This window comes from Crocodylus siamensis, chromosome 4 (assembly GCF_052110815.1).
Source record: "Crocodylus siamensis isolate JL-2025a chromosome 4, ASM5211081v1, whole genome shotgun sequence".
In the NCBI taxonomy this organism is placed as follows: domain Eukaryota; kingdom Metazoa; phylum Chordata; order Crocodylia; family Crocodylidae; genus Crocodylus; species Crocodylus siamensis.
The window spans coordinates 167,498,458-167,526,012 of NC_143398.1; the positions used below are offsets into that span (position 1 = coordinate 167,498,458).

At 41.7% G+C, this 27,555-nt stretch overlaps 2 protein-coding genes and 2 non-coding genes across 4 annotated transcripts; 3 read left to right on the forward strand and 1 right to left on the reverse strand.

The window, feature by feature from the left end:
• Positions 1–123: 123 nt before the first annotated feature.
• Positions 124–21,716, reverse strand: NDUFS1 (NADH:ubiquinone oxidoreductase core subunit S1). The gene is made up of 19 exons (XM_090044824.1): positions 21,241–21,716; positions 19,775–19,842; positions 14,800–14,897; positions 12,927–13,034; positions 12,137–12,213; positions 11,976–12,057; positions 11,724–11,854; positions 10,648–10,833; positions 9,772–9,906; positions 8,407–8,521; positions 7,715–7,860; positions 6,921–7,049; positions 5,871–6,000; positions 5,071–5,231; positions 3,119–3,273; positions 2,271–2,446; positions 1,035–1,169; positions 762–834; positions 124–348 (listed from the first exon to the last, which is right to left on the reverse strand). Exons 2-19 carry the CDS (start codon positions 19,836–19,838, stop codon positions 257–259), a joined length of 2,193 nt encoding a protein of 730 aa, XP_089900950.1. The 5' UTR covers positions 19,839–19,842; positions 21,241–21,716; the 3' UTR covers positions 124–256.
• A 135-nt stretch (positions 21,717–21,851) lies between these two features.
• EEF1B2 (eukaryotic translation elongation factor 1 beta 2) lies at positions 21,852–27,471 on the forward strand. The gene is made up of 6 exons (XM_090044831.1): positions 21,852–22,010; positions 22,131–22,253; positions 24,564–24,690; positions 25,307–25,373; positions 26,475–26,600; positions 27,279–27,471. The coding sequence occupies exons 1-6, from the start codon at positions 21,931–21,933 to the stop codon at positions 27,431–27,433; spliced, it is 678 nt and encodes a 225-aa protein (XP_089900957.1). The 5' UTR covers positions 21,852–21,930; the 3' UTR covers positions 27,434–27,471.
• Positions 25,156–25,234, forward strand: LOC149867136 (small nucleolar RNA SNORD51). The gene has a single exon (XR_016442165.1). It is a non-coding gene; the product is annotated as a small nucleolar RNA SNORD51 (small nucleolar RNA).
• Positions 26,072–26,207, forward strand: LOC149867137 (small nucleolar RNA SNORA41). Its single transcript, XR_016442166.1, has one exon. It is a non-coding gene; the product is annotated as a small nucleolar RNA SNORA41 (small nucleolar RNA).
• Positions 27,472–27,555: the final 84 nt, after the last annotated feature.

Below are 27,555 nucleotides of genomic sequence, written 5' to 3' on the forward strand. Positions count from 1 at the left end.
AACCAGTCCTAGGTATTAAATGTTTTATCATCATACCATGTTTGTACAGTCAATGACTGCATAAAATGTTTCTAGGTATAAACATTGCACACAACTCCACACAGTGACAACAGCCTGAAAATATTAAATTATGTGTACTATATTTTTGAAGATATGAATCTAAAACATAATATAGCATCACTTAAAGGTGTTTTTTGAACATTAGTCATAGCAACATATTGCCAGAACTTGTTTGGGAGTGGCATGATCATTTTCTTCAGCAGAAAGATGGCTCTTCTACAGCCTTAGCACCTTCAACAACAGCTTTCACACACTTGGCCATTGTCTGGGATGCTCTACTGATTGGATCTGCAAAGAGACAGATGTGTGCGCTTCACTTTATGCAATACAAATGCATACAGATAACTTAAAAGCCTCCCCAACACAAACTGCAAAACCATCCCTCCCCCCAGTTAAATAAAATGTAGAACCTAATCCTACAAACCTTACTTCAAGCAAGTTTCTTCTGAGCTTCTTGGGAGTTATGTTTAAATAAAGATTACCGGTTTATCAAACCAGGTCTAAGAGACCACATATAATAGTAGATAGAATAAGGTCAGGGTGATTAAAAATAGCTTCTTTTTAAGACCCCCTTAATTTGTTGGTAGCATCTTTAGAAAATGTATGCATCCATGTGGCTCCAAGGCAACAGCACAAAATAAGTATATAATTAGTTACCTTTAATAATAAGTATAACCTTCATCACATAAGTAGCCCCATACCTGTCATATAGAAGTCTTTAATTGTGAGCTGGGGTGGAACAAGAGGGTCAGCAAGAAGCTGTTGATTCACTAACTGCAATGAGAGAAAAAGCGTATCAAGAGAAGTAATTGTCTTTGAAGCAGGACCCTGTTACTAGAGCACCTGCCTGAGAAAAACCCCCTTAAGGTCAGCTGCTATACAGTTCTAGATGCATATACTATATTACATAAGCAAATCATTACATGTTCAGTGATTTAAAGAATATTACACTCATTGTTAAAAATGATTTATACCTTGGACAGCTCATTTGCTTGACTGAAGTAATTTGCTGCTTCTACATCATCATATCGGACCAGGTTAGGAGACACTTCCTCCAATCGGTTCCTTATTTGATCAAGGGTATCATATGGGAGAGTCATACCAGCCAGCTAAAAAAAGACCCAAACACAACACCACCACACAAGACATCAAGTCTAAGGTTCCAAATATACGTTTTGAAGGAATTTACACGTGCACTTTACTGTGGAGTTGATCAACTCCACAGTAAAGCATTGCCATCCACATACTGGAGTAAAGTAACTCTGCTGTAGGATAGTACTGCCAGACAAATACCACTCCTACGGTGGAGTTATCTACACGTGCGTTGCAGCAGAGTAAAAGGTGACCAGGGCTGGTTGAGGCATGAGGGTATTGTAGTGCAGGGCTGCCTGCCTGCTAGCCCTGTACTGTAGCACCCTCATGTCCCAGCAACCCCCTCTGCAGCATGTTGAGCTGGGCAGAGCAACTCCAGGTTGGCAAGCTGAACACTCCCCGCCCCCCCCCGACCCTCTGCCAGCTAGGGCTGTGCTGTCCTGGCTCAATGTGCTGTGGTCCTGGGCACATGTATAAATATTGCTCCTGAGCACAGCAAAAAACTCCAATACGAGCTACACCAGAGTTTATTCAGGCACATTAATTGCATATGTAGAAGTTATTTTTCAATATTTAAAAACACTAAATCCAAAAGCTATCTACAAAAAATAGGTAAGGAGGGATGTAGCTGAGCAGAGCATTTCTTGTCTTTAGAATTGCAGTACATTAGGTTGACTTCTAGATATTAAGGAGTTAGAATGTTTTCTGGACAAGGAAGGGGGATTGGGCAGCAAAGGAAGTTGTCTCTTCTCCCATACAGACGGTATGGCCAGAACTCTCCATTGTGTTCAGGTTAGCATAGATACTGCTATTAAATGTACCTATCTACATCCACATATTCCCCAGAGCTGGGCAAGGTACCACCCACTGTATGTTCTCACAGCATATTTAGCAGGATATCTAGCGACTACAACATTGTATGTCAAAACCTCAGAAAAAACAAGGAGCACAGTATTTACCCTACAGAAAAACGAGAAGTGTTGCTTCCTATCAATTTAGTCTTATCCACTTTCTCAGGAGATTATATCCACATTACTGAACCATTATGTATTATAGGCAATTTCCAAGCTCCATTTGGATTCCAATTAGGAAGCATCAATTTCTAATAGTTACAGTACCTCGGAGACTGCTCTAATAATTCTCCAGTCCTCTCTGGCTATGCCAGGGGGGGTTACTGCTACTTTTGTCTGCTGGGCTCGGCCCTCAGTATTCACATATGTTGCATACTTCTCTGTGTAAGCTGCGCCTGGTAGAATAACATTAGCCATGGGAGCGCCAATATCACCATGATGTCCTAACAAACAAAAAAAAAAGGAAGCAAAGAAAAACAGTCAATTTTCACGAAGAAACTGCAGTACATTGATAAACATCATTCAAGAGGAATGCTATATTAATGTTACAGCTACTGTACTCCTCTTTTCTTTTAAAATTTACTTGAATTAACTTGGCATTCATAAAATTTAAACCAGAACAGCAGCCCTGGACATTGAAGTCTTATTTGTCCATACTGCAAACTACTTGTCCAAAACCACTACCAAAATGATAGTTCTGTTGCCACATCCACTCAATTTCCAGGCTCTGCTGAGACTGAGATGAGGTTACAAGGGTACCTAGCTGATTGGCAATGACTTTGACATGTCATTTAGAGCCACTGCAGTTTTCTGTTAGTAACCACTTCAAATCCAGTGATCAAGAAACTGTGACCTAGGGAGCAAAGCAGCTTTCTAATTCTTTACCCGTCACCAGAGCTATGTAATATGAAAACAAACATTCTTGCATATTTAAGCTGTGTATTAATAAAATTCCAGCAGTTTATTAATACATTTTCCACAGTTCAGTTTATACTATTTCTCTTATAGCAAGCTTTAAAGGCTACCATTTGTAAAAAGATAGAGTCTATTCATATGTGCTGCTTGTTAGTGTTCAAGTTCAACACAGTGTTTCATTCATTAATTGTGTTGATTACCCTGATAAATGATGAAACAATCCTTTGGCAGATCTTGACGTGTTATGCAACCTTCATCTGCCCCAAGGAGATATAATGCTTTGGGAGGATTCTTCCGAATTGCATCTACTCCTGGTTTGAAACCCAAATCCAAAGCTGCTACTTGGCTTGCAACCCTACACAGAGACAAAGACTGACTTGTTACTTAAAATTACAGTCTGTAATGTTTCCTTTCCAACCCAGCTTCCTTTAAAATTTTAAGTGACAGAGCAAAACAGGTATTCTGAAGTAGAAGTCTCTTGCCCACTGTTGCTCTTTGCAAAAAACATTTCAAAAGCTCATTTCGTCCCAATAAAAGTGGAATGAAAGAAAAAACTGACCCCATCATTGACAATGAGAGAACATTCTTTTGTTTTCCTCACCAGCCTGAGTTAGAAATAGGTTATCTCCTCAAGTCCCACAATCCCCTGTCAATATATGGGTTTTTTTATTTTATATTTCATACACACATTCCTCTTCTGTGGATAACTCTGTTCAAAGCAGCAGGGAAAACCCAAAGAAGGAAAAAGTAACTCTGTTAAAGAAACAAATATTGACTATATAGTGTTATCAAATGCATCAGGTTGATTAATCTTAACACTTGCAGTAATCCTAAGTGTTACTGTATTACTAGGTAAAAAAGTTAAGAAAGAAACATGATTTTCATGAGCAAAGCCTTTGGGAAGATACTAGGATTTCTTTTTTCTGAAATACAAGTTAAATCACAGCAGCTGGTTAGTAGTAATCATCATTAAATTTCTGGATACCACTTTTAAACAGAAAGTCAAATATCTTTGCTTAAAAAAAATGCACAATACAAGAGAAGTATAAATGCACGGTCAGAATTTATATTTAAGCACTACTGGCATTTTGCTTTTATTAGGCATTGCTGGTCCATATATCCTGTTAGGCACAATGGTGCACGACATTATTAGGTTCTTATAGCCTAAATCCAAAATTTCTCCCTTAACAGTCCCTGTGTGGCATGCAAAATGCTTGCTAAATCATTAAATAGAGCTTATGAAATACATTCTATTTTGCATTGCTCCTATTACATTTTTATGCTTCTTTGAAAGCATAAAACCCATGGCAGATTGAAACCTGTGTGTTAGTACTAAGAAATCCTCACACTTTTATATAAGGACATACTGAAATCATGATTGTGTAATTTTCACAGAAACTGCAATTTCAGGCAGGTGCCGCAAAAAAGCACAGGATCCATGCAAAATAAAAGTAAGTAAGTGTACCGGCAAGGAGAAAAGCACACATGAAGTCCTGTAGTCTTGGAGCATGGGAGGAGAAGACGGAGGCAGGGGAGGGGGCAGAGCCATCTCTACAGGGGGTGGGATTATGTAAGTGACACAATGAGAGGTGGGGAAAAGGAGTAGAAGGGTGGGACTGGAAGCAGTGTTATGCAAGTGAAGGATCAGGGCTATGGAAGGGAGGTGGGGTTATGCAAAAATGACACAATGGAATGGAGGCAGGGGATAGAAAGGAGCAGGGTTCCCACCCCCCAGTCCTCTTAAGACTGCAGGACTTCCTGCATGCTTTTCTCCTTGCTGGTACGTTTTCTTTGCAGCAAGCCTGGAGGTGGCCCAAAACCACAACTTAGTTACCCTGACTAAGCCTGGGGAAACAATCCATACATAATTAATGGCTTAATGGCTTCCCTGGGCTTAATCAGGGTAATTAAGCTGCAGTTTTGGGCCACATGGCAATCTGTGAGGAGGGGTGAGACTGCGAGGGCCCCACAGCCAGAGGCAGGGGGGGCCTTCCACCTGCACTCAGTCCATGAATATGGTGGCCAGCCCCACAAGCTGCTCACAAAAGTCAGCCATCTGCCTCCTTGAGTTTGGTAGGCCTCTATTTATACATGCCATTTATGCCAAATCTAGGTGGATCAAAAGGCCTGTAGAAAAAAATCTGAAGCAAACCTATGAAGGATGTTCATTACTTTCCAGTCAGTACCAACTCTACTTTTTGTCCTGGCATTATGTGCAATGGTAGACACTACGGCATGGATAGCTGCTCCATCACTGCGCTGAAGAGCTGCACTGCCAATGACCACCATTGGTTTTTTGGCCTGGTTAAGGACCTGTTTGATGGGGGGGAGAAAAAAAAAAAAATCACTCCAAGGCTAAGTAATTCAATGCAAGTTCAGTTCAGTTATTTGCAAAGAACAATTGTTAAGTGGTGTTAATGCAGTATATAAACATGAAAGGTAACAAATCAAAATGTTTGCAACAAGTCTTCCCAGCAAAGCTGCAACTCTAAAATAAGGAAAATAGGTTATTTAATTTTCTAATTGGGTCCCATGAGTTCATGTTGTGGTAATTTACTGCATTATCCTGCACCATAACAATGTTTTAAAAAACTAAATTGTCAATGTTGCAGTCACTGTAACCACCTATAATTATTTCAGTAGTGCCTGAAAGTGGTTGCACTACCTAGAAGAGGGCATATTCAAATGTTTTATCACACACACAATCGTGGGACATTTCAGTGTTTCACGTACTTTACTGGAAGGAACTTTTAACCTCAACCATTAATGTGAACACACTGAATATAAAACTTACAGATTCTTTACATGGTAAAAATATTACCTGCTGCAAAATCCCCTTGCGGGGTAGGGAGGGGAAACTTTCACCAAAAACAACTTCTAACACTTGTCATACATTTAAAAAAAAAATGTTATTCTAAAGTATCTGCACCATTTTATTCATGCAGTGTGTACCTTGGCAAATTCATGCTTTCCTGAAGCAATATTCTGAAGTATCTGTGGAGAATCTCCCAGGTGATCGTATGTGTAGGTTAGGTTCACTGCACTTCCCACAACAGCCACTTTCAGGTCATTGTGAAGCCAGCTAAAAATAGTAAAAATAAAATATAGGTAAGCCACAGAAATTTATAATGCTGGTCAGCCAAAGCTAATAACATTAGGATTTTAGTGGCAAGTGACAGGATGATACCATGATTAAAACAAAGAACTACTTTAAAAAACAGAAATAAGATAACCGATCAGTGTATTACACAAGCAAAGAAAAAATTGCCTACAGTCAATGGCACCCAACCTTTTTGACTCACAGGCTGGATGACCAGTGCCAGGTCTGTCTGCTATATCAGTGGTACTCAACCTTAGGACCATGGCGGAATGAGCACTGCCAGCTCCATCCGTGAGCCAGATCTACTCCATGGGCCCAATCCAGCATGTGTAGAATTGTCTCAGATGCACAGGACTTGGAAATTTACCAGTGGGGCAGCAGTAGTAGTGTCAATTGCACCACTCCCCCACCACCAGAATTTTTTAGACCTGTGGGGAGACCTACAGGACAGATTACACGACTACAGGCCAGATCTGAGTATACACAACCTACATCATTTCATATCCAGTTTATTATAGCAACAATTCTCTGTTAAAGACACTGCTCAGCATTAACATTGCAAAGAACTTGTTTAAAAACCCTGTATAAAAATTAAATCTTTGGAGCTATGTTCTGTGACAAAGGAAAGACTACGCAAGTTAATGGACTAAGGGATATGCTGAAATTAAAGGGAAAAAGGTGGGGGGTGAGGGGCACAGAGGAGAGAGACTCCTGTATCAGACACAACCCCATTCCATTACAAAAAGAGGGGGATCAGAGGAGTGGGGGGAGATGCTGTAAAATTGATCTGCCTGGATGAATGCCTAAAAATCTACATGGAGTCCTACTGCTGTATCAGATCAATATACATGATCTAGCCTCTCGCTAGCAAAAATGAATTACTAATCCATAAAAGTACAAACCTCTTTCGAATTCTGGCATTAAACAGTGGTGCTTCGAAGCGTGGATTGGTGCCAATCAGAAGCAGGATATCTGCCTCCTCCACTCCCACAATCTTGTTATTAAGCAAGTAGTTAGAACGTAGGTCTGTGCTGTAACAAAAAGCCACACACAAAAGTAACTTTGTCAAAAAGAGGAGGCGAAGGCAACAAGTCAGAGCAGCAAAGACTGCAGGGTTAACTTACTAGGTGTAAACTATTTTCAGATGGGAAGCTAAAAGAAAGAAAAATCTCAAAGCTAATGCCAGTATAAACAAAAGCCTCCCACTTTATAAAGTTACTAGCACTATCAAAGTTCTAAAGGGAGCTATGATGCAGGCATGTTCCTCTGCCTATATAGCATTCTCAGCCTTTACCAAAGTAAAATTATACCTGCCCTAGAGATAGTTGTAACAATACCTGATGTGCTACAGTTACCTAAATAAATCCATTTATAGCCACAAGGCCTACTAAGTGTTAAAGAGCTGTTTTTGTCCTGAATTATGATAGCAGCTTTGCAATCTTTGCTACAGTACGAGACTATACCTCTTTAGAGCATCCAACTCTAGCATGGTGATTTTAACTTGAAATTATAATATTCCAGATGTCTATAAAACTCATTCAAAATCTCCAATTCTGAATATTTCAGAATCTTATGAGACAGTTCACACAATCACATTGCTCTGGACCATGAAAAAAAAAAAAAGTTTGTTTTGCAAGAGGTTTAAGAGTTTGCTAAAACTCTAAAACGTGCGTAAGATCTGTGTCTCTGTTCTCACCCGGCTCCAGCAGTAGGGAAGACCTCTTCAGTACACAATGTGTCAGAATTTACTCTGTTCATCAAATCTTTTAGAGCTACCAATGCTTCTGCATCCACCAGTCCTCCTGCAACTGCAGCAACATCCTTACCTTGGAAACTTTGCAGCTGGAAAGAGGCAATGTTAGTGTTGGATGAGGTATCAGATGGATACCAGCTTGCATTCACCTACCCACAAGTTATGAAGCAAAAAGAATTTGAAGAGATGAAGTGTTATCTTCCTATCATAATGGTATGAAGTTTAAAATTAAGCTTAGGGTCCTTCTTCCTTCTCCTCCCCCCAAAAAGTTCAAAATGAGGTTTAACAAATGATTTTTCTTAGCATCGCCTTTAAAAACTTTTGGATTTTTCATAAATAGTAGCTAAACTACCAAAGGAACTACCAAAACTTTCAAGAGTGCAGGACATATACTCTAGACACTTACACTTCAAGAACAAAGAAACTCAGAGTTACACTTACCTATCAATTTTGAAATACAATTTTGAACTCTACCAAGTTAGAAATAAATTAAACTCCCCAAAATTATTCTCAATAAATTAAACATTAATAGTAAATGGTTGTCTCCAATCTTCAACTGAAGTATTACTGATTTTGCCTACTTGCCTAACAACATTTAAGTGCCACCAAAAGCAAAAGTTGTAAGTAATTCTTACCACTCCAGCAACACAAGTCAGCGCATCTTCCCATGAGGAATATACTAACAGCCCTTCTTCATTCTTGACCATTGGCTGACAAAGCCTCTGACGTTTCAAACCATCATAAGCAAACCTGGATAAGTGAAAGAAGTGTCACTCAGATGTGCCCTAACACCAGTATTAAAATCGCTGTGCTACAAAATAAACCTTACACAGCGAAAGAAATGCAGCAACAGTACAGACTTTTATTTAAATACAAATAGTTTGGGTTAAAATAAATAATAAGAACTGAAACCCTGGTTTTCATTAGCAAGTTAATCTTTTTCCTTCCATAAAGGAAAAAACAAAAACCAAAAAAACCCTACAAACAAACAACCAACAACATATGCAACAGGGCAAGTCCTGTTACTGAGAGCAGAGATAGGCAGTAGAGTGAGTTACAAAGCTGCAGAGCCCAGATAATAAGCAGCTGGCAGCTTATTTAGGCAATGGCCTGCTGAGGAGTCCCCAGTTCAGAACCAGGAGCAGCCAGGGGCTACATAGACCCTGCACAAAAAAGTAAAGGAGCAGTGTGACTTGGGGAGGGCTAGAAGCAGGAGCTCCCTGCTGGGAGTTGAGGGAAGAAGCACTGGGAACTGCAGACTGGCCCAAGTTACATTCATGAAACTAACTCCCTGCACTGAGTGAAGAAGTCATATTGGAGACTCAGGAAACTGTAAGTAAGACTAGAAAGGCCAGAGCTAGGAGAAGCCAGCATGACAAAGAACAAGCTGGGGGCAAGGCCTACAGAAACGGACCCCAGCCCCAATTCATCGCATTTTGGATTGGATTTATGTTGATGATGAGGCTTGGAGCGGCTGAAGGGGTAAAAGGAGGCTGAGGGTGCCAGAGAATGCCTGAAATCTGAGGTGCTGGAATCAACAAAGGCTGTTAGAGACTAAGGCACTCTTCGAGGGGCTGAGGGTCCAGTGAACTGAATTAAGCCAAAGCAGCTGAGAGCTCAAAGAGACTGAGCTGAGGGGCAAAGGAATCAATCAATCTAGTGGACTGGGGCAGCCTACTGAATTTAAAATAAGTGTAAGGCATGGCAGAAAAGTACCCTGGTTAACCAGAGAGGAGAAGAGGTGATAGTATAGTGGCCACCAGGAGGCAGCACACCTGCTTTTGGCAGTGAGTTCTGTTACACAGATCAGACAGGATTACTGCAGTCAAAGACTGTAAAAAAAACACAAAAACACACAGTTCTGGTTGGAGCATTTGTTAATACTTACAGCAGAACATTCAGTTTGTTAAACAACTCAATGACCTTAAAACATTACATGTAGTATTCTGTCAGTGCAATTCTTAGCATTCTGTGAAACTCCTTATACATCCCACCAGTACCTTGTTTTGTCTGAGATCCATTCCTCATTTATGTCTTCATGCAACCTTGGCAAAATTCTCATTACTTCTCCAGTCCTTGTGCTCACTACAATATTACTTCCAACTGCATCAAGAACATCAATGGACTCAATCTTTCTGCATAGAAAACAGACCACAAAAGACATACAAATTATGATTTTTTTCCCTAAGCAAGTGGCTAGATTTTAAAGCCCTGAAAACATTCCGTGTTTTAACATTAGGTATATTTAATGCTAAAAATATTTCACATGACATTGTAAGTCATACTTCAATTCACTAGCTGTCAACATTTTAGTTCTATTGTTTAGAGCAGTGGTTTTCAACTGTTTTTTCATATGCAGAGCCCTTAAAGTGTTCAAATGGAGGTATGGATCCCTTTGAACAGTAAATGTGAGTATTCACATACTTTTGATTGATCAGAATCATCTTTCACAGACCCCTTAGACATAGTCTGAGGACCCCCAGGGAACTACAGACCACAAGTTAAAAACCACTGGTTTAGACAGTCGTTAGCACAACTTAGGAAAACTAATATGTTTGGGTTACTTTGATCCTCTGCCCCAGCTTCCCCACTCCCTAAATTCAAGACTATAAATATACATATAAATCTAAATTTGAGAAATGTATTAGTTCTACAGATGTTGGAATTCTAATGGACTCAAATTTAGTAACATTTTAGAGAGATATAGAGTCTACAGAAGAACCCACACAGAACACAAAATGCAATAAGAACCTTTTTTCTTTACAAAACAATGTACCTTTTTGGAGGTAAATATTCAAGAGACTTCAACCACCACAACACATGTAAAAGAAAAAGTGTGTTAGAAGAGCAACTGAATTTCTGTGTAAGATGCATACCTTGTCTCCCATGGACGGGCAGTGAAGGCGTACGGCTTGGAGGTAAGTGCTCCTACTGGACAGATGTCAATGACGTTTCCTGATAGTTCTGACATGAACATTTTCTCAATGTAAGTGCCAACTTGCATGTCATTTCCTCTTCCGGTCGTTCCCAAATCATCTACACCTGCAATCTCATTAGCAAACCTAATGGATACAAATGAAATATAAAAAACTTGAAACAAACAGATCAGTAGGATGCATCTCAAATTTTCATCTCTCAGAGATTAATATTCTGACATACCTATAGAAAAGGTGGACGGACAGTCACCTAATTACACAAGCAGCTTCTGACCTATTTAAATAGGTTAATTCTATAGTTGTTAGAAATCATATAAACCAATTATACTATATCTGTATTAACATGCATGCACGTGTGCATGCATTTAGCAGTAACGTATGTGTAGGAGCACTAACTTACTGAATTTCGTTACACTGGGGGGAGGAGAAAGTGAAAAATAAGGGACTGGTAAATGAATACGCAGTTTGATCAGCTGTTCAAGCTTGTCCCAAAGTCAACAATAACCATAAATTCTCATAATGATATGAATTAGTACAGCCTATTTAGATAATGTGCAGGCTCAAGGAGAATGGTGCAGCGACCTTAAAAGCTACATTTTAGTCTCAAAGACTGTGTTACCTTTAAGGATATTCCCCCAAGGTTACTATTTTTAATGTGACTTCAGTCTCATCCCAACCAGACCCTAAAGGCCACTTGATGTTTGGGAATCTGTTCTGGAACCAGAACTAGATGACTTGAGCAAACAAGAAAAGAAGTTGGATTGATCCAGGTCATCTCCAGTTGTTACTATCTAACAGTAGCTGGGTGGTTTGTGTGAAAGTAATTGTTGATCTTCCTCAGAATTAGCACCATTATGGCAATCATAGAAATGAGACTAAGGACTGACCACTCCTGGGGTCACATTTAACATGAGAAAATAGTGGGGAGGAAAAAAGAGAAAAATCAAACAGTATTTGAAAAAAAAAATCTTCCTTTTTGTTTGTACTGCACAGAATGTCAAACAAAAGGACACTACCTGATACATCGAGTGCACTGTATACATCGAGTCATGATTGTTTTGACTAGTGGGCCAATGTTCTTGTCCTCAACGGCACGCTTCCCTTCCATAAATCTGCTCCTGTCACTGCCAAACATCATTGATTGGTCCTACAATACACAAGAGGAAATAAATGAACTCATGTTGCTGCCAAGTGTTGTTTCACTAGACACACAATTCAAAATATTAACTTAATGAATAAATCTAAAATAACTGAACTAGACTTTGTACCTGTAGATCGCATTCTCCTCCTTGATCACAGATTGGACAATCCAATGGGTGATTTGCCAGCAGGAACTCCATTACACCCTCTCTGTTGAAGTCAGTAATTAGTGTCACATTTGCACACGTTTACCCAGCAAAAAAGATAAACGTGTACTTAAGGATGATACCTTGCTTTCCTGGACCTCTCGGAATTTGTCAGTATATTCCAACCCTTCATTACCGGCATAGCACAAGCAGCAACTGGCTGCAATCATCATAAAAACATGCATCAGCACATTTCCATTTAAACAGAAAGAAAAGCAAGTACTGATCATTTACATGCATGGTGGTTAGTCTAACCTTTTCTGGCAAATGCAGGATAAAAATATTTGCTTCAAGACAAACTACCCAAATATAGCCATGAGAGAAAAAAAATCTTCAAGAATCAAGTGTATGGAAAACCATCTTTGAAGCAAGTGGTTAACTTTAACCATTATCTTTATCATTATCAATAAAAACGGTATACTGCGCAAAAACGAAAGCATGCATCTAGGAAATGTTCTGGTGCCAACACGGAGCTCAGGGCTGAGCCATGGCAGTCAGTTTCAGAAGAGACTTAAGTGGACTTATGATGTAGTACCACAGAGGTAAAATCTGTCAAGCCCCAATTATATAGCTACATCCATGAACTCTCTTGGGTCAGTTTGAGTACCAGATGCCCAGCTACAGTACCAGTTTCCAAGTTCCTACTTTTAATCTTTTGAAAAGAACTGTGATTTACTGTAGATCCCGTCAGACATGCATGTATGTACTGTACACATGACATTTTGGGGTGAAGATATACACAGACACAAAAGTATGTCTGCAGCAGCCACATTCTAATAACAATTTATGTGGAAATTAATCTGTGATTAGCTCCCCCACTGTAGAGTCCTGCACACTTACAGAAATAATTTCAGTAACACAAAAAATAAATACCTTGGGGGCTTTCTCTATTTCCACAAGGCACATCCTGCAGTTTCCAGCAATAGACAGTCGATCATGATAACAAAAGCGAGGTATCTGAATTCCAACCTTTTCACAGGCCTAGAAAAGGAAGAAATAAAGAAAATAAATCCTGGATATCAAACTTGAGTTAAACAAAAATGTGCAAAAAAAAAAAAAAAAAGCAAAAAAACAACACAATACTCCCCACCAAAAAATCCCCCAAAACCCACAAACAAACCTCTAGAGTTTCTCTATGAATTAAAAACTGCTTTGGTTTCCAGGAAAAAACAACAAACGTTCTTGGTCTTTAAGATTTTTTTTTCAGGTTTAAGTTTAAAACTTCGAGCGAAGTGAAAAAATGGCCAAACTAACATCAAAAGGTAGAAATAACAACAGGTAAGAAGCATATTAAAAAAAAAAAGAGGTGTCCCCCTCAAACCAGCTAGGAGGAAAGCATTCTCTTTCCTTTGCTATTAAGAAAGGTGTTAGTTGCAGCAATAAAGAGAATGAATATTTATTTGGTTTCTTTGCAATAAATTTAAGAAGTGCAGTACAAAAACAAAATGTATATAAAGGAAGAAGGGAATTTGAAACTCAACATGAAAGATGCACGAACAAAAAAAATCCAAAATGAGAGAACTGGGCTTTGTTTGCCTAGTTCCCTCTGACTGTAGGATTTCCTCCTCACTGTACTAGATGCTGCTGTAAAATTCTACACAGACACAAATGTCAATCACACACCCTAGCAGTAATATGGTGCTAGTTTAAGTGAAAAACTTGGTTTTCTGTCAACTTAAAAAGTTTGCTTCTGTCAAGAGAGCTAATTAAGCAGAAAATGTTTAATGAAGAACACTGCACAAGACTTCAAGATAGAAATTCCACAGCACCTACAACTGTAATATCATTTGCATCCAAAAGCACAACTCAGTCCTATATCTTCGTGCTCTCCCTTCTTATTACATCTAATTATACTGTAATTCTAATGTAAAAGCTAACCTCAAGAGTCTAGATGCAATGTTGAGCATTGTTTTGGAAGGCCAGGATTTCATTTTTTCTCATGCAAAGATGGGTAAGAGCACTAGAAAAGTTGTACCCTGAACTGGGAGCTTTCAGTGCAGGAAGGTAAGGTACATTTGAGTAAAACCCCACTTAATTAAATAAGATAATAATTAATGGGCTTTCAAGAGTCCTGTTCAGCTCTCATCATCAAGAAAATTGGATGACTGCATTTGTTTTTTTGTTTGTTTTTTTTTTTATTATTAACATAATTTTGACCAGGACACACAACGGCTCTACTGGTACCAACTAGAATATAATAACAATTTGTCTAGAATTCAATCAAAATTGGTTCAGATTGGACTTCTCTCTCTCAAATAAGTGATCCTCTCATCCTGAGTGGTCTTATGGGCAATGAAAGCATTCTAATATTACAAAAGCCTAAGTCTGTCTGTCTGTAACACTTTATTTGCACTCTGACTGGCTGAAGGAAACAGCCAATTGGAGTGCTCCAAGCGTGGGGGAATGCTGCCATGATTCCAAAAGTGTGCCAACAACTAGACAGAGGGCGGGCGAGATGCTAGCCTCAGCTCCCCAATCTCGCTCCCTGCGAGCAAACCAAGGACCGGACGAGGGTGGGGAAGCCGAAGCCAGCTCCCCCAACCCGCTCTCTGCAAGAGGCAGAACAGAGGCAGCATGGGGCATTAGGTGGCAGCACTTCATCCCAGCCCCCACCCCGTCGTCATTTTTGACGGGCAACTGGCTAGTCTAGACAGATTGCTGTGATGTGCAACAAGCTGACACACGTAACAGCGTAAGGGAGAGTGGGGAGGAAGAATCGGAAACATATCCAAATTTCTTTGTTTACCTGAAGCACTGTGGTTCCAGGATCCACAAACACAGGCTGCCCATCAACAAACACCTCTATTTGGTTGCTGGCTGCTGCTGTTGCTGCTGTTCCACGCACTGAAAGTTAAGGAGAGAAAAAAAAAGGTGGAGTCTGAATTACTGCTAGATGCAATGTTGTTGGTTTGTTCACTCCAGTTATGTTAACTTTTCTAGTCAGCTAAAAATCCATAACCTATGTCCAGAAGGCAAAGTTAGCTCAACTAAAATGATTCCTAATTAAGTTTCACCTGCACAACTGGCATTACTAAGTCTAAAGTGATTTTGTTTATATTCTGGTTCATGTTTTTAAATATACATTTCAATTCACACACCAAAACTCTAGGCAGGTGATCACTATTTAAAAACATGCATTGGAATCATTACTTTCAATAACTGTTACATAAAGAAAGTATTGAAATTTCTAGGAGAGGTATCCATCATAAACTTCAGTGATGTGTCATTTTTTAAGCCTATGGGAGAGCTGTTAACCATGTTTCAAAAAGTACAGGTCAAGGGGTAGGAAGATCTTATTTCAATTAGCTTGCCAACAAACAATAAAGGAGGAGCTTGTTATAAACAAATTACAGGAAGCTTCCATTTGTTTCACATTATTCACCTCATTATAGATAAATGTTCCCAGAGCTTGAATTAAATACTGAGAGTTGTTTTTACGGACAAAAATAGTATCAGCAACCATCGATCCTCTGAATCATGGCGTTTGGATAAGAGGACTGTCTAGTCAGGTGCCTAATGAATGCCACTTCTGGCTGATTTGCCCAATTCAAAAGTGCAATGGCTTGTTACAAGTTTCACAGACCCACGTGTTGTCTGAGTTAGAGTCTGAGTTTGCAGCATGCTGCTTTCTTCTTTCTTGCCTCACTTCCATCTTCTGAATCAAAACCAGTTCATGTTGAGCAGCACCCAGTGCTGGATATTCCCTTCAGATCGGACAGGATTCTCTGTGCTCCTTGCAGCTTTCTACATTTATGCTGAATGACTTCATATCATTTTTGCAGACATGGCACTGCCATAGAGGGTAACCCCACTTTTTAGAGCAGTCTTGAATCTTGCTGTGCAAAATATTTTTGAGGATAATCTCCTCCCATTCTCCTGACATGGCCAAGCCACAGAAACTGATGACTGTGAAGCTTAAGCTGAGCTGGGATTACTCACAAGTTAAACTACAAAATATTGATGACAGTTGCATAGTACAAGAGGATGTAAGTTTGCAGCTGGACCTTCTGAAAATAAATAATGAAGCATCACTTCCAGCTTATCTTACTATACCAATGATGATTTTAAGCAGGCTCTTATGCATCATATTACAGGTGCACCGATGCATGGGTCCGATATTAGATTGGCACCAATATAAAGAAAATTTAATATATCGGAAAAATCGGCTATATCAGGCTGATAATTTGGTTGATAAATGGCCCATGCAACCATGCATCCACAGTGCAGCACAGGCAGCAGGGAGCACAGCCCGGGAGCATGGAGAGCTGCCTCCAGCTGGTAAGCCTAGTGTGGTAGAAGGGGTGGGAGGAGGGAAGGGGCGCAGGAGAACAGATCAAGGCCCACCCCCCACAGGGAGGGAGACATGGGGCTGGAGCGGGGGAGATGTGGGACAGAGCTGCAGTTCATCTGCGGGCAACAGCTCCCACCACTGTGCGCCACTTGTCTAGGAGCCACTCTCGTCCAGTGCTTGCCTGCTTGTCCCAGGAGGGCATGGCTGGAGCATGTGCCCCCAGATCTGTGCAGGTTGGGCTGGGGCCAGGGCTGCACAAAGCTCTTCCCAGCAAGGCGGGGCTGTGCCAAGAGGGGGCTACAGGGCTAGGGCTGCAGCCACAAATTCACTGTAGTCCCTTCCCAGTGCAGCCCCACACTGCCAGGGTGAGCCAGGAAGAGCTTGACGCAGCCCCAGCCTGCCCCGCATAGATCCAGGGGCACACATGCCCCCCCCCCCCCCACGCCCTCCCAGATGAGTGGTAGGAACAGTGGCAGGAGCCGCAGGACAAGCAGGCAAGCTGCCAGACCAGCAGCCTCCGGGCCAAATGGTGAGAGCTGCGCCCACTTTCCCCATGCCCCCCAGACATGCTACAGCTCCATCCCGTGCCTGCCCCATGCCCCTTTCCCTCCCCCATCCCGCTCTCCAAACTGCCAGGCTAGTATCAGAAATTGGATCGCTATCGGCAGATTTGCCCCTCCTTAAAAATCGGCTATCAGAATCGATGCAAAAATCTCAATCAGTGCACCCCTATCATATATGTGACTGTGTAAAATGTCTATGGATTCATTACTATAGTAAATATTTTTCTGCAATTAACTTGGGTTTATGTGCGGGAAGAAACATTCTCCATATGGGGTTTGATAGGCATCTCCTCTTGATTAACTCTTGTTTTGTCTCAGTAGTTCCCTTGATCTTCCAAGGACAACTCTTCAAAAATGTTGAATTTCTCCCAGTTGTTAATCAATTTCCTGATATGTTGCAACTCAGTACAGATTGATAAACCTTCTATTACTGAAGAAGGTCATTCAGTCAAAACTGGGACTTTCTGATAATCAATAATGAACAGTTACGAAAACACAATCTTCCCATTTGTTATGGCTTAGGTTTTTCTCTTTATTTACACAACTACAAGAATGCTTTGAAGATGCTGAGCTGCAAGGTATAAGAAAGGAATGAAGCAGCTAACAGGGGGCACTTCAAGAGTAAGAAATCATTCAACACACAAAATGCTATGGAGCCCAGCTGACTTGATCTCACTGGCAACAGATCCACACCTTGAGCTAACAAGACTAAGACGGCCTCTTTGCCTCTGTTGGTGAGATACTATCACTTTACAACTATATATACTGGATTTAGTTTTACTTTAAGATCATTTTATAGTGAATAGTTGTAGTAAATAAAACCTTTCTGTCATTTATTGAACAAGTTGTCATGGCAATCCTTTATACACTTGTCATGAATCTGATTTTATAATTTAACAGCAACTTCCTCTTCTAGATAGTGGTTTTTAAGTGTGTCAGTCCCATACATTCCAGTGCCTCTGCATTTTGTCTTCCCACTTTATTTTCAGGATCTTACACAGGTATCTCAGGTGGAAGCTGTTCAGTCTCTTGATGTCCCTAGCATATGCGGTCCACATTTCTGAACCATGAAACAGGGGTAACTGCACACCAGTCTCGTCGATTTGAATCTTTACTTTAATTGATAGCTTGCTATTATTCCATGTTTGTTTTTTTAAGAGGCCAAAATTCTTAGCTGCTTTTTCAATTCTGTTAGTTCAGTCCGAAGGTCAGGATTCCTGCTGATAACAGATCAAGTACCATAACGCGAGTGACAACTTTCCTAATGATGTTCAACTGGGTTGCTTCTGTCCTCCTTGTTTTTTTAATTGTACAAACTGAGCAGCTCTAAAATCTTGCGATACTGCTCTGTTGGAAAGAGGAAGCAGTAGAACTTCATGGAGCTTTTGAAGTAATTTGTCACTGGCAGAGTTTTAGATTTCAGCAGACAAACAGTTATTGCTGGATCTCTAGTTCCCAGGAGTCGATTTAATGGCTTTCTATAAATCTTCTAATGTAGGCTCACTGTCCAAACCCATCAAACTGCGGTAACTCCCATTGCTGTATTTATTTGATTCATCATCACCACGGTCAGAGCGCACACACATAACAGCTTTGTTATGTTGTTTAGCGTCTATGTGCCTACTCTTCAAGCTAGTGATGAAGACAGGAACATGTTCTACCAACAGCTTGGAAATTGAGAAAAAAACTCATAGAAAGAAGACCATTATAATATTTGGTGACTTTAGTGCAAGAGTTGAATGCAGTTTTGAGAACTGACCTGATATTCTGGGCAAACATGGAATTGGAAACATGAAAGAAAGTGGACAGCGAGCATTAGGACCCAGTACAAGTCAAAATTTACATGTTACCTACACCTACTTCATGTTACCAACACCTACTTCATGATGTCTACTCACAAGACAAACAACATGGAAACATCCAAGATCAGGATCACTGCCCACTGGCACCAACTAGATCTAGTACTAACCAGGCACAACCACCTAAGAAATCCTGCACGCAAGGTCTTAACACATCACTGACCATGACACTGACCATACCTTAGTCTGCTGCTAGGTCAGAATCAATGCTAAAAAGATCCACTGTAGCAAGTCATCCTCAGATTGATAATCAGCCAAACCAAAGATGCAAACTATTCAATGAAGAAGCTGTGAAAACAAGTTTACCTAACAATTCATCCACCAAGGCTTGTGGAAGCTTAAAGACTAACATGTACAATGCTGCTATAACAGCATTTGGGGGGTGGGGAGGAAATGCAAGATAAAATGCAGACTAGTTTTAAGAGCACTCTGAAATGCTTCTATCATTGGTTGGGAACAAAAGGACAGCACTAACCATCTGCAAGTCATCTCCCAAACCATAACCCTGGAAACTTTGAGAAAGGCTCCAAGGAAAATGCAAAAGGAAGCTAAAAGGTGTGCCCCAGATTTTTGGCTGAAACTCTGATCATATTCAGAAAGCAGTTGACACAGGCAATAGCCACAAAACATACGAAAGCATCAAGCAAGTAACTGGTCCAGTCAAGAAGAAAATAAATCCACTGTAAGACTTGGATGGAAATGTCATCACTGATAAACGAAAACAAGTGGAGTGTTGGATTGAACACTATGAAATTCTGATGTTTTGATTTCGGTCCTACAGGGAGACCGAAATCAAAACATGAAGAGCTTGAAGGATTGCCACTAACAAAAATAATTCATAGTTAAATAACTGGAATGATCTGAAACAGCTACAGCTAGATCATTCTCTAAAACCCAATGATGCATATGAAGCCCCTCTACACATAATATAATAGTCCAAACATTCAATGCTTTCTTTAAACACACTGCATCAGTGTACGTAAATGTATACAATAAAGGCAAACTCACCACATGCTTTGCTGGACCGAGTGACACCAGCTAAGGCCCTGTGGACAGCAGGTAGTCGCAGCATGGTGCTGGCAAATACAAGAGAGCAATTAGTGCCTCAGATTTCTGCAGTTAGAAAACACTAACATTTCTGTAGCTCCCCACTGTACATCCAACAGCTCTCTGCTAAGCTTTGACCACATTTCCAGGGTGCAGACAAAAGAGCAGCTCCCCATTGCAACTCATAGCACTTTTCAGGAAGCACTTTGAGTTGCAAGGATCTTCTGGACCCAAGAGAAGTTTGTTGTTGGGTCCTGGATGCAGGAGTTGGGACTCCAGTTGCGTGCTGCAGACCTGCAGCCCAGTTTCTGTAGCAATGCCACTCCCCCCTCCTGGCCTGGAGGCTGTTTTCAGAGGTGGGGGGTAGGGGAGGGAGGAAGAAAGAGAAGGGAGCAGAGGGAACTCGAGTTTCCCAGCTCCAATCCACCCACCCCATCCCAAAATGCCTGCTGAAAAAAACCAGACCAGACTCCCTCTGCTCCTTCTCCCCACTCCCATTCTGAAAACAGTGACAGGCTGGGAGCTTTGCAGAAAGTTATATACAACACACTCTGATTTGGAGCATGTTCATTTGAGCATGCAACCCGGTTCACCTGACCCACATCCCCTCATACAATGAGGGTTCAGACTGTCATAGTTCCTTTTAAAGTGATCTGCAGCTGTTCACCTCTGTTTGGTTATGGCTGTAAAGCTTTTTCTGGGGCCGAATCAGGCAAAAACTGTCACTTCTGCCTGTGCCCCCAAAGAGTACAGAGTTCTGAAGCTGGTCCAACAATACAGCCAGCCCAATAAGACAGTGGTTCTCAGCCTTTTTTGCACCAGGACCCATTTGTAAACCTCAGTGGCCAGTCCTGATGCCCCTCACTCCTGGCCTGCTGCCCCCCACCCCCAGTGTTTGGACCAAGCTGCCCCTCACAGGCTGCAGCTCTGCCAGCCAGCAAGGGAAAAACCAGTTTCCCACGTTTTTCTCCTTTAAAGGAAAATCTATTTTAAAAATGGACCGATCCATTTTTAAAGCTTGTTCACAACCGTTTCGTATATTCTTGCACCCCTGCTTTAGGTCGCAACCCACGGGTTGAGAAACGCTGTGGGAGGACATCACAGAAGAGCCCTCCTCACCGCTACAACACCCAAACCCTCCTACAGCAGCACTGCCCTGTCACCCAAAACAAACCACTTGGGGGCTAACTTCTCATTGTGTTAGTTTTCCATTACAACACTTATTGAGTAAAATATATATATTGTTCACAGTAAATTCAGACTTAAGGAAAAGTTGCTGCCGTTCCTGGCCCCCGCAAGGACGCTCCCCTCCGGCTGTCAAGGGCACGGAGAGGCCGGGGCGCAGGCGAAGGGAGAAGGCCCGGCCCGGCCCGGCCCGACCCGGCCCGGCACCCCACCGCGGCCGCGGCCGCATCCCCACCCAGTACCTCGTGACGCGGAGGGGCAGCAGAGCAGCTGCCGCACAGCTCAGCCCTCACGACCACTGCCGCGGCTCCGGCTCGCAAGGCCTGGATGGCGGCGGCTCGGTTATTTCCGTCATTCCTCGGACGCCGTCTCGGTAATTTCCGCCAGCGCCGGCCTCGGCAGTTTCCGTCACTTCCCGGGACGCACAGCCTCGGCCATTCCCGTCCCCTTCCGGCAGCGACTCGGCAGTTTCCGTCACTCCCCAGAAGAGGCGGGTTCGGGGCGCAGGCGAAGGGAGAAGGCCCGGCCCGGCCCGGCCCGCCCCGGAACACGTGGCTTCTGCAGCCTCCGTCTCCTCCCACCCTCTGCCGGCCCTCGGCAATTTCCGGAACCTGCGCTCGGCATTTTCCGTCAGTTCTTTGCAACCTGGTTTCGAAAATTCCCGTCCCCGCAGTGGAGCGGGCCGAACAGGCTCCTTAGTTGAAACCTTTCCTTCTACCCCTGTTTCCTCATGTTCGTGTCCGGTAACGCCTTCTCCCTGCTCTGAGCGGAGCGGAAGGCGAGGGGGACTACTTCTCTGCGGAGGGACACTATAGTGACGAAACAAAACGATTAAGAAATCTTCCGCCGGTGCCTATATATGTGAGACGAGAGGAAAGCGGCGTTCTCTTTGCGTAGAGGACGCTGTCTGGGTCGTATCAGTTGTCGCTGTTATGGGCTTCGGGGACCTCAAGACTGCTGCAGGCCTCTATGTGCTCAATGACTTCCTGGCGGATAGGAGCTACATCGAGGGGTGAGCGTTGCTTGCGGGGGGTGGGTAGCCTAGCCAGCCCTGCCCCACCTCGCGGGGTCGGGCCGTCGCGGGTTCGCGCCTGCGCCGTGCGGGGCTGCCCTGACCGCGCGCGTCCCGCAGGTTCGGGCCGTCCCAGGCTGACGTCGCCGTGTTCGAGGCCGTGTCTGCGCCGCCGCCCGCCGACCTGTGCCACGCGCTGCGCTGGTACAACCACATCCAGTCCTACGAGAAGCAAAAGGCCAGGTAGGATCTTCCTCCCCTCACTATTTACCTGGGTGGCAGCCCCCCCCCCCCCCCCAAAGGCATGGGTTGTTTTGTTTTGTGGATTTTTTTGCCTTAAATGTTGAGCCTGTATGTTGTCTTTGAAAGGTGCCAGCTTCGCTGCTGCTGTGGAGCAGGTAGGGTGCGGGCACTGGGACAGCCTAGCCAAGATGGCTTGCTTCTGACCTGGGCAGCGTCGCCAAGTCTTAAATAGGAAATTATCTTACTAGAAGCTCAATGTTGCTGTGTTTGCTGAAAAACTATTGTATGCTGAAAAAGTAGGCAAATCAGTATGCAGATGCATCTTATTAGTTATAACTTGCCAGTGAGTGAAAGAGAACTGGGTCATCAAAGTTGAAACACTTTTTATGACTACTTACCTCAAAATAAAGAAGGTACTGACAGCAAGCTCAGAAGTCCCCAAGAGTGACTTGGGCTTTGTATATGCTGTATCAGTTAGTAGCCTCAAAAATTATTGCACATTTTGAACACTCTTGTTAGTATTATTGATCTCACGTTGTACAAGGTTGAAATTATCATACAGATACAGTAATTATACACCTGGCAACGCTGGCCCTGGGATTCTGCACTTCCAGGCCTCCCCTCATTGCACGTGTGGTGTTCAGGGACTCAGCTGAAACCCCAGCACAAAGACAGGCTTTGTGGCCACTCATGCCTTGAGCACCATGACCTATATACACTGCGAATAATGGTTTAAAGGTCATACCAAGCTGGGCTGGATTTTAACCAGCAGGTTAATTCAATGCAACTGAATCCTTTTGTGTTTCCATTGAAAATCATGCACGTACAATAGCTGCTCACTCATGGCTTTTGTAGCTTGGTCTCAAAGCCACCTGAGCCAGGAGCACAATAATTACGATGGTTCTTAGGAAAACCTCATATTGGACTGTTCCCCCGAAGGGTTAAATCAGACAAGTGACCAGTAAGAACACTGTTTTTGAGGGAAATGAAAGCAAATGTGTTCTCTTCTTTTTTTAGTGAATTTAGTGGTCATGAAAAGTGCCGTATTGACAGCCATGGAGACTGAAGTCCTCCCTAGAAAAGGTACAGCATAGGCAGTGTTAGTATGTGCCATTTCCACATTGCCTCACCAAGACCTGTTGTAGAGATGGATGGCTTGGTCTTTTATCCATTCTGTCCTAGGCTTTTCTTGATGCTACAGTCAATAATACTATTTAATAGTTTGTCAGTACATGGGTTGGGGTAAAATTGTAAAATCCAGTTCACAAGATCTGTAAAGGAACTTAGTTACTGTAATTTCTTCTAGCCACTCAAAAGGAGAGTGCTTTGTCATTGGCTTTTCTAATGCCTAACAGTCTGATTTAAAAAATAAACAAAACCCTAAAGCAAACCCCACAATACTATAAATGAAAGCATAAGACAAAACTATGGTCTTATGATGTTAGTGGCTACATCTAGAATGACTAAAGCAGGAATTAAATCATAGTTCAAAAGGTACTAGAATTGAGCAGGCAATGTAAAGTTGCATTATAGGCTTTCTAGCAGTAGATGGAGCTATTTAAGCTGTGTTTGGGTTTCAGGAATGTTTAGCTCCTGCTAGGTTCTCCTTGGTTCCTCACACATGTTTATAGTCATTTACATTATAGGCTTGTGGTTGTGTTGGGTAGTATTAGAACACTTGTTTTGTCCCTCAAGTACTTCATAGTTAGAACTTGTCAGTAAAACCCAAGGATTTGACATTGTGATAAAACTTTGATATATTACCATTCCCACTGAGGCTTAATTTTCAATAATGAAATATTTTCAGGGCAATGCTTCAATGGGGAGTAGCAGTGCTTAGTATGCTTCAATTAATATAAAACATTTTAGTTGTTAAATTTGATTTGGTGGTGGTTACATTTTTTCTGTAATATTTCCCATCACTTCTGCACTTGGAACAGCACAGTAAAATTTGCAGAACTCCTCTTCGTACAAGGTTATGATCTGAAACTTTTGGTTGCTGCTCTAATGTGGCGTACTCTAGGAAATCCAATTACCAGGAGCAAGAGTTGCTGTATTTATAAGAGGTTTAGCTTTCTATGCACGTTCAATTACCATATTTTTCTAACCAGCATGCTTTGCTGTGGGTACACTTGTGGATTGGAATTTGGTGCTTCACTTCTGAAATAGTGACATAATTAAGGTTTGAGTTTCATTGTTAGCACAAGAAAAAATTTACTGGAGGTTTACAACAGTATCAAAACATCAGTAAATCTATTTTATAAATTTTTAAAATCAGTAATCTTTAACAGACTGTGCCCTCTTACTTAGTTTGCCAGGAGTGAAGAAGGCTTTGGGGAAATACGGTCCTGCTGATGTTGAGGATACCACAGCTGGTGCAACTGCAGACACTAAAGATGATGATGACATTGATCTCTTTGGATCTGATGACGAGGAGGTACTGGCATTTTATTTTATTTGCTATGAGTTTTTTGTTGCCCACCCCCACCCCCCCAGCTAACAAAATTTAGTTATAGATGCATTCCTTTTTTTATTTTATCCTTGCTTTGTTGGTCTGTTTAACATCTTAAAGTCATAATTTGATTGAATTGGAGAGGCTCTCTGGAAATAGTCCTCTGGTGGAACTGACTGCTTGCTGAATAGGTGTGGGGACAGAACATGTTAATGAGGAACATACTACTTGGATGTTTAAATCTAGCGGAAGCACCTACTCCTTTACAGAATTTGCATGGTTCAAGTGAAGTCCGTGTAAACTATGTGAAGGAGACTGGTTTTCAAGTTTGTGTGGTTTGGTTTTGGTGTTTTTTAAATGTGGCTTCCACTTGGGCATAGGCTAAACTAATGTGCAGTCTAAATAGGATAAAGTTCTAGTGAGTTTGCAGGGGTGCCTGTTTTTAACTGACTGGTCACGTGATGAATAAAACCAAATCACCATCTTTCGGCTGATCTTGCTGATGATTTGTTTTTATCTGACTAAGCCAGTCTACTTTGACAGTATTGTGAAGAATGCCTTATTATCCATGCTTTGTTCTAAATCTAGCTTCCTTTTGCAGGAAAGCGAAGAAGCAAAGAGACTGAGGGAAGAGCGTCTTGCTCAGTATGAATCTAAGAAGTCAAAAAGTATGTTTGCAAGTGACATTTTATATCTTGTTCTTGTACACTTGATTTGATCATCAATATGCACTGAATTAGGGGAGCTTAAGAAATCATATTTGAACTGTCAGCTATAGTTACGGTTACCATATTTCCAGTTTCAAAAAGAGGACGGGGGGGTGTGGTGGAATGTGATTGTGGGGCGGCTGGTGCCCCTCCTTTCCATCCCATAGCCTCTTGCAGCCCACCCCTACTGGTGTCCACAGACACAGATGTATGCTGTCTCCGTCTCACCTGCCTGAAGATGTGGGGCCTGCGGCCAGTGCATTGTGCTCTGCACTCAAGTCACTTTTGTCTGCTTCCCTCAGCCCTAAGCAGCCAAGCTGGAAGTGCCAGGAAAGCATAAGCAAAGCAAAAACCTGGACATTTACTTGCATTTCAAAAACCTGCCTGGATGGAGGACTGAAAAAAGAATTGTATGGTAACCCTAGCTATAGTAGATCAGACTTGGTCTGCTCAAGGAAATTTTAAAAGGCTCAGTTGCCTACTTTGGTGTCCATTTTGAGATTAAAGCAGAGATGGCGGGTGGGTTGTTCCTACCCTAAAAATAGACGTACAGAGTTTGAGTCTAAAACACTTGTCTATTTAAGCCAGTTCTAAACTTTCCATAGAAACCTGCTTAATGTTTTAACTTTGCCTAGTAGGCAATCTACTTAAATTCAGCGTTCCACAGTTACTGGTCTGGAACTGTTCAGAACAATAGCAGTTGCAGTATTCCATCTGTGGAAAATAAACTGTTATATTGTATTGCGTTCCTTCCTCAGTTTATCTGAAAAGGATCTCTGAATGTAACATACAAAATGAAAACGTACATCTTTTGCCATCAAGCCAAACTTACAAAAGATATCTTTATGTAGTGCAGGAACTTGTACATTTTTAATATTTCCTTTCACAATTTTTTATAAATTTCTATTTATGGAAAAGATGTTTGCAAATGGGCAGTTTTTGTGAAATGCCCTAGACCCTGGGGAATTTACAGCAATGTATGTTACTAATTCATTCACATTCATTCGTACTTAAATGTTGCTTTTCTTCCCCTTCCCACCTCCTGTCCTTATCACTTTATAGAACCAGCTGTTGTGGCCAAGTCGTCAATCTTGTTGGATGTGAAACCCTGGGACGATGAGACGGACATGGCCAAACTGGAGGAGTGTGTCCGAAGCATTCAGACAGATGGCTTGGTCTGGGGATCTTGTAAGTAGTATATCATTAAGGTTGTGTGGGCTAGTGGAGGCAATGTAACTTTTAAATTGCACTGTATAGAGAAATATACTTAAAGGGGCACAGAGCTGAAGTTGTAGGTCAGAGAAAAAGAAGGAATTCCAGGTGTTTACTAATAAATTGCAATAGTATTAAACCAGAGTAGTAGCTCAAGTTTCTTGATGCTTAAAAATGGATCTAGACAGCATTTCCAAAATGAAGTTTAATTTAGATGTCAACTTGTGTGCTTGTCTTCCGAGTGCTGTGAACAGTTTTTTATTCCTTAAGATAATTCACTAACTCCAAAAGGAGATTTTTACCACTGGCACCCCCTCCAGTTTCCTGGTATGATCTGAAGATCTGCTGCTTGTAGCTGATCATATCTCCCTTGTAAAAATTTGTTTTCCCCTCAGAAATACTCGGCTGTAATTAGGATGGCAAACTTAAAATGAGAATGAAACTACACTTGCCTTACACTAGAGCCTGGTGTTTTTAGTAGCTCGAGGGTTGACTTGGAAACAAACAGAACATTGCTTCACATATAGTTCCAAGTACCTTGTGCAAGCAATAGATGCAAAAGTCATCATGTAATGAGTATTTTATTAATACTCTTTTATATAGAGGGTATTGGGTGAATGCAATGTCTTAGTTGCTATTTTCTGTTTTCAACAGCCAAACTAGTTCCAGTTGGTTACGGTATCAAGAAGCTTCAAATTCAGTGTGTTGTTGAAGATGATAAAGTTGGAACAGATATGTTGGAAGAAAGAATAACGGCTTTTGAAGATTATGTACAATCAATGGACGTAGCTGCTTTCAACAAGATTTAAGCCCTACATCTAGAATAAAAGTATTTCCAGAACTCAAACCATATGGTCTCCACTTACTCTAAACAGCAACTTTTAGTTCATTGATACTTAAAAGTCCTAGAGTAGAAGTAAAACCAGATTTC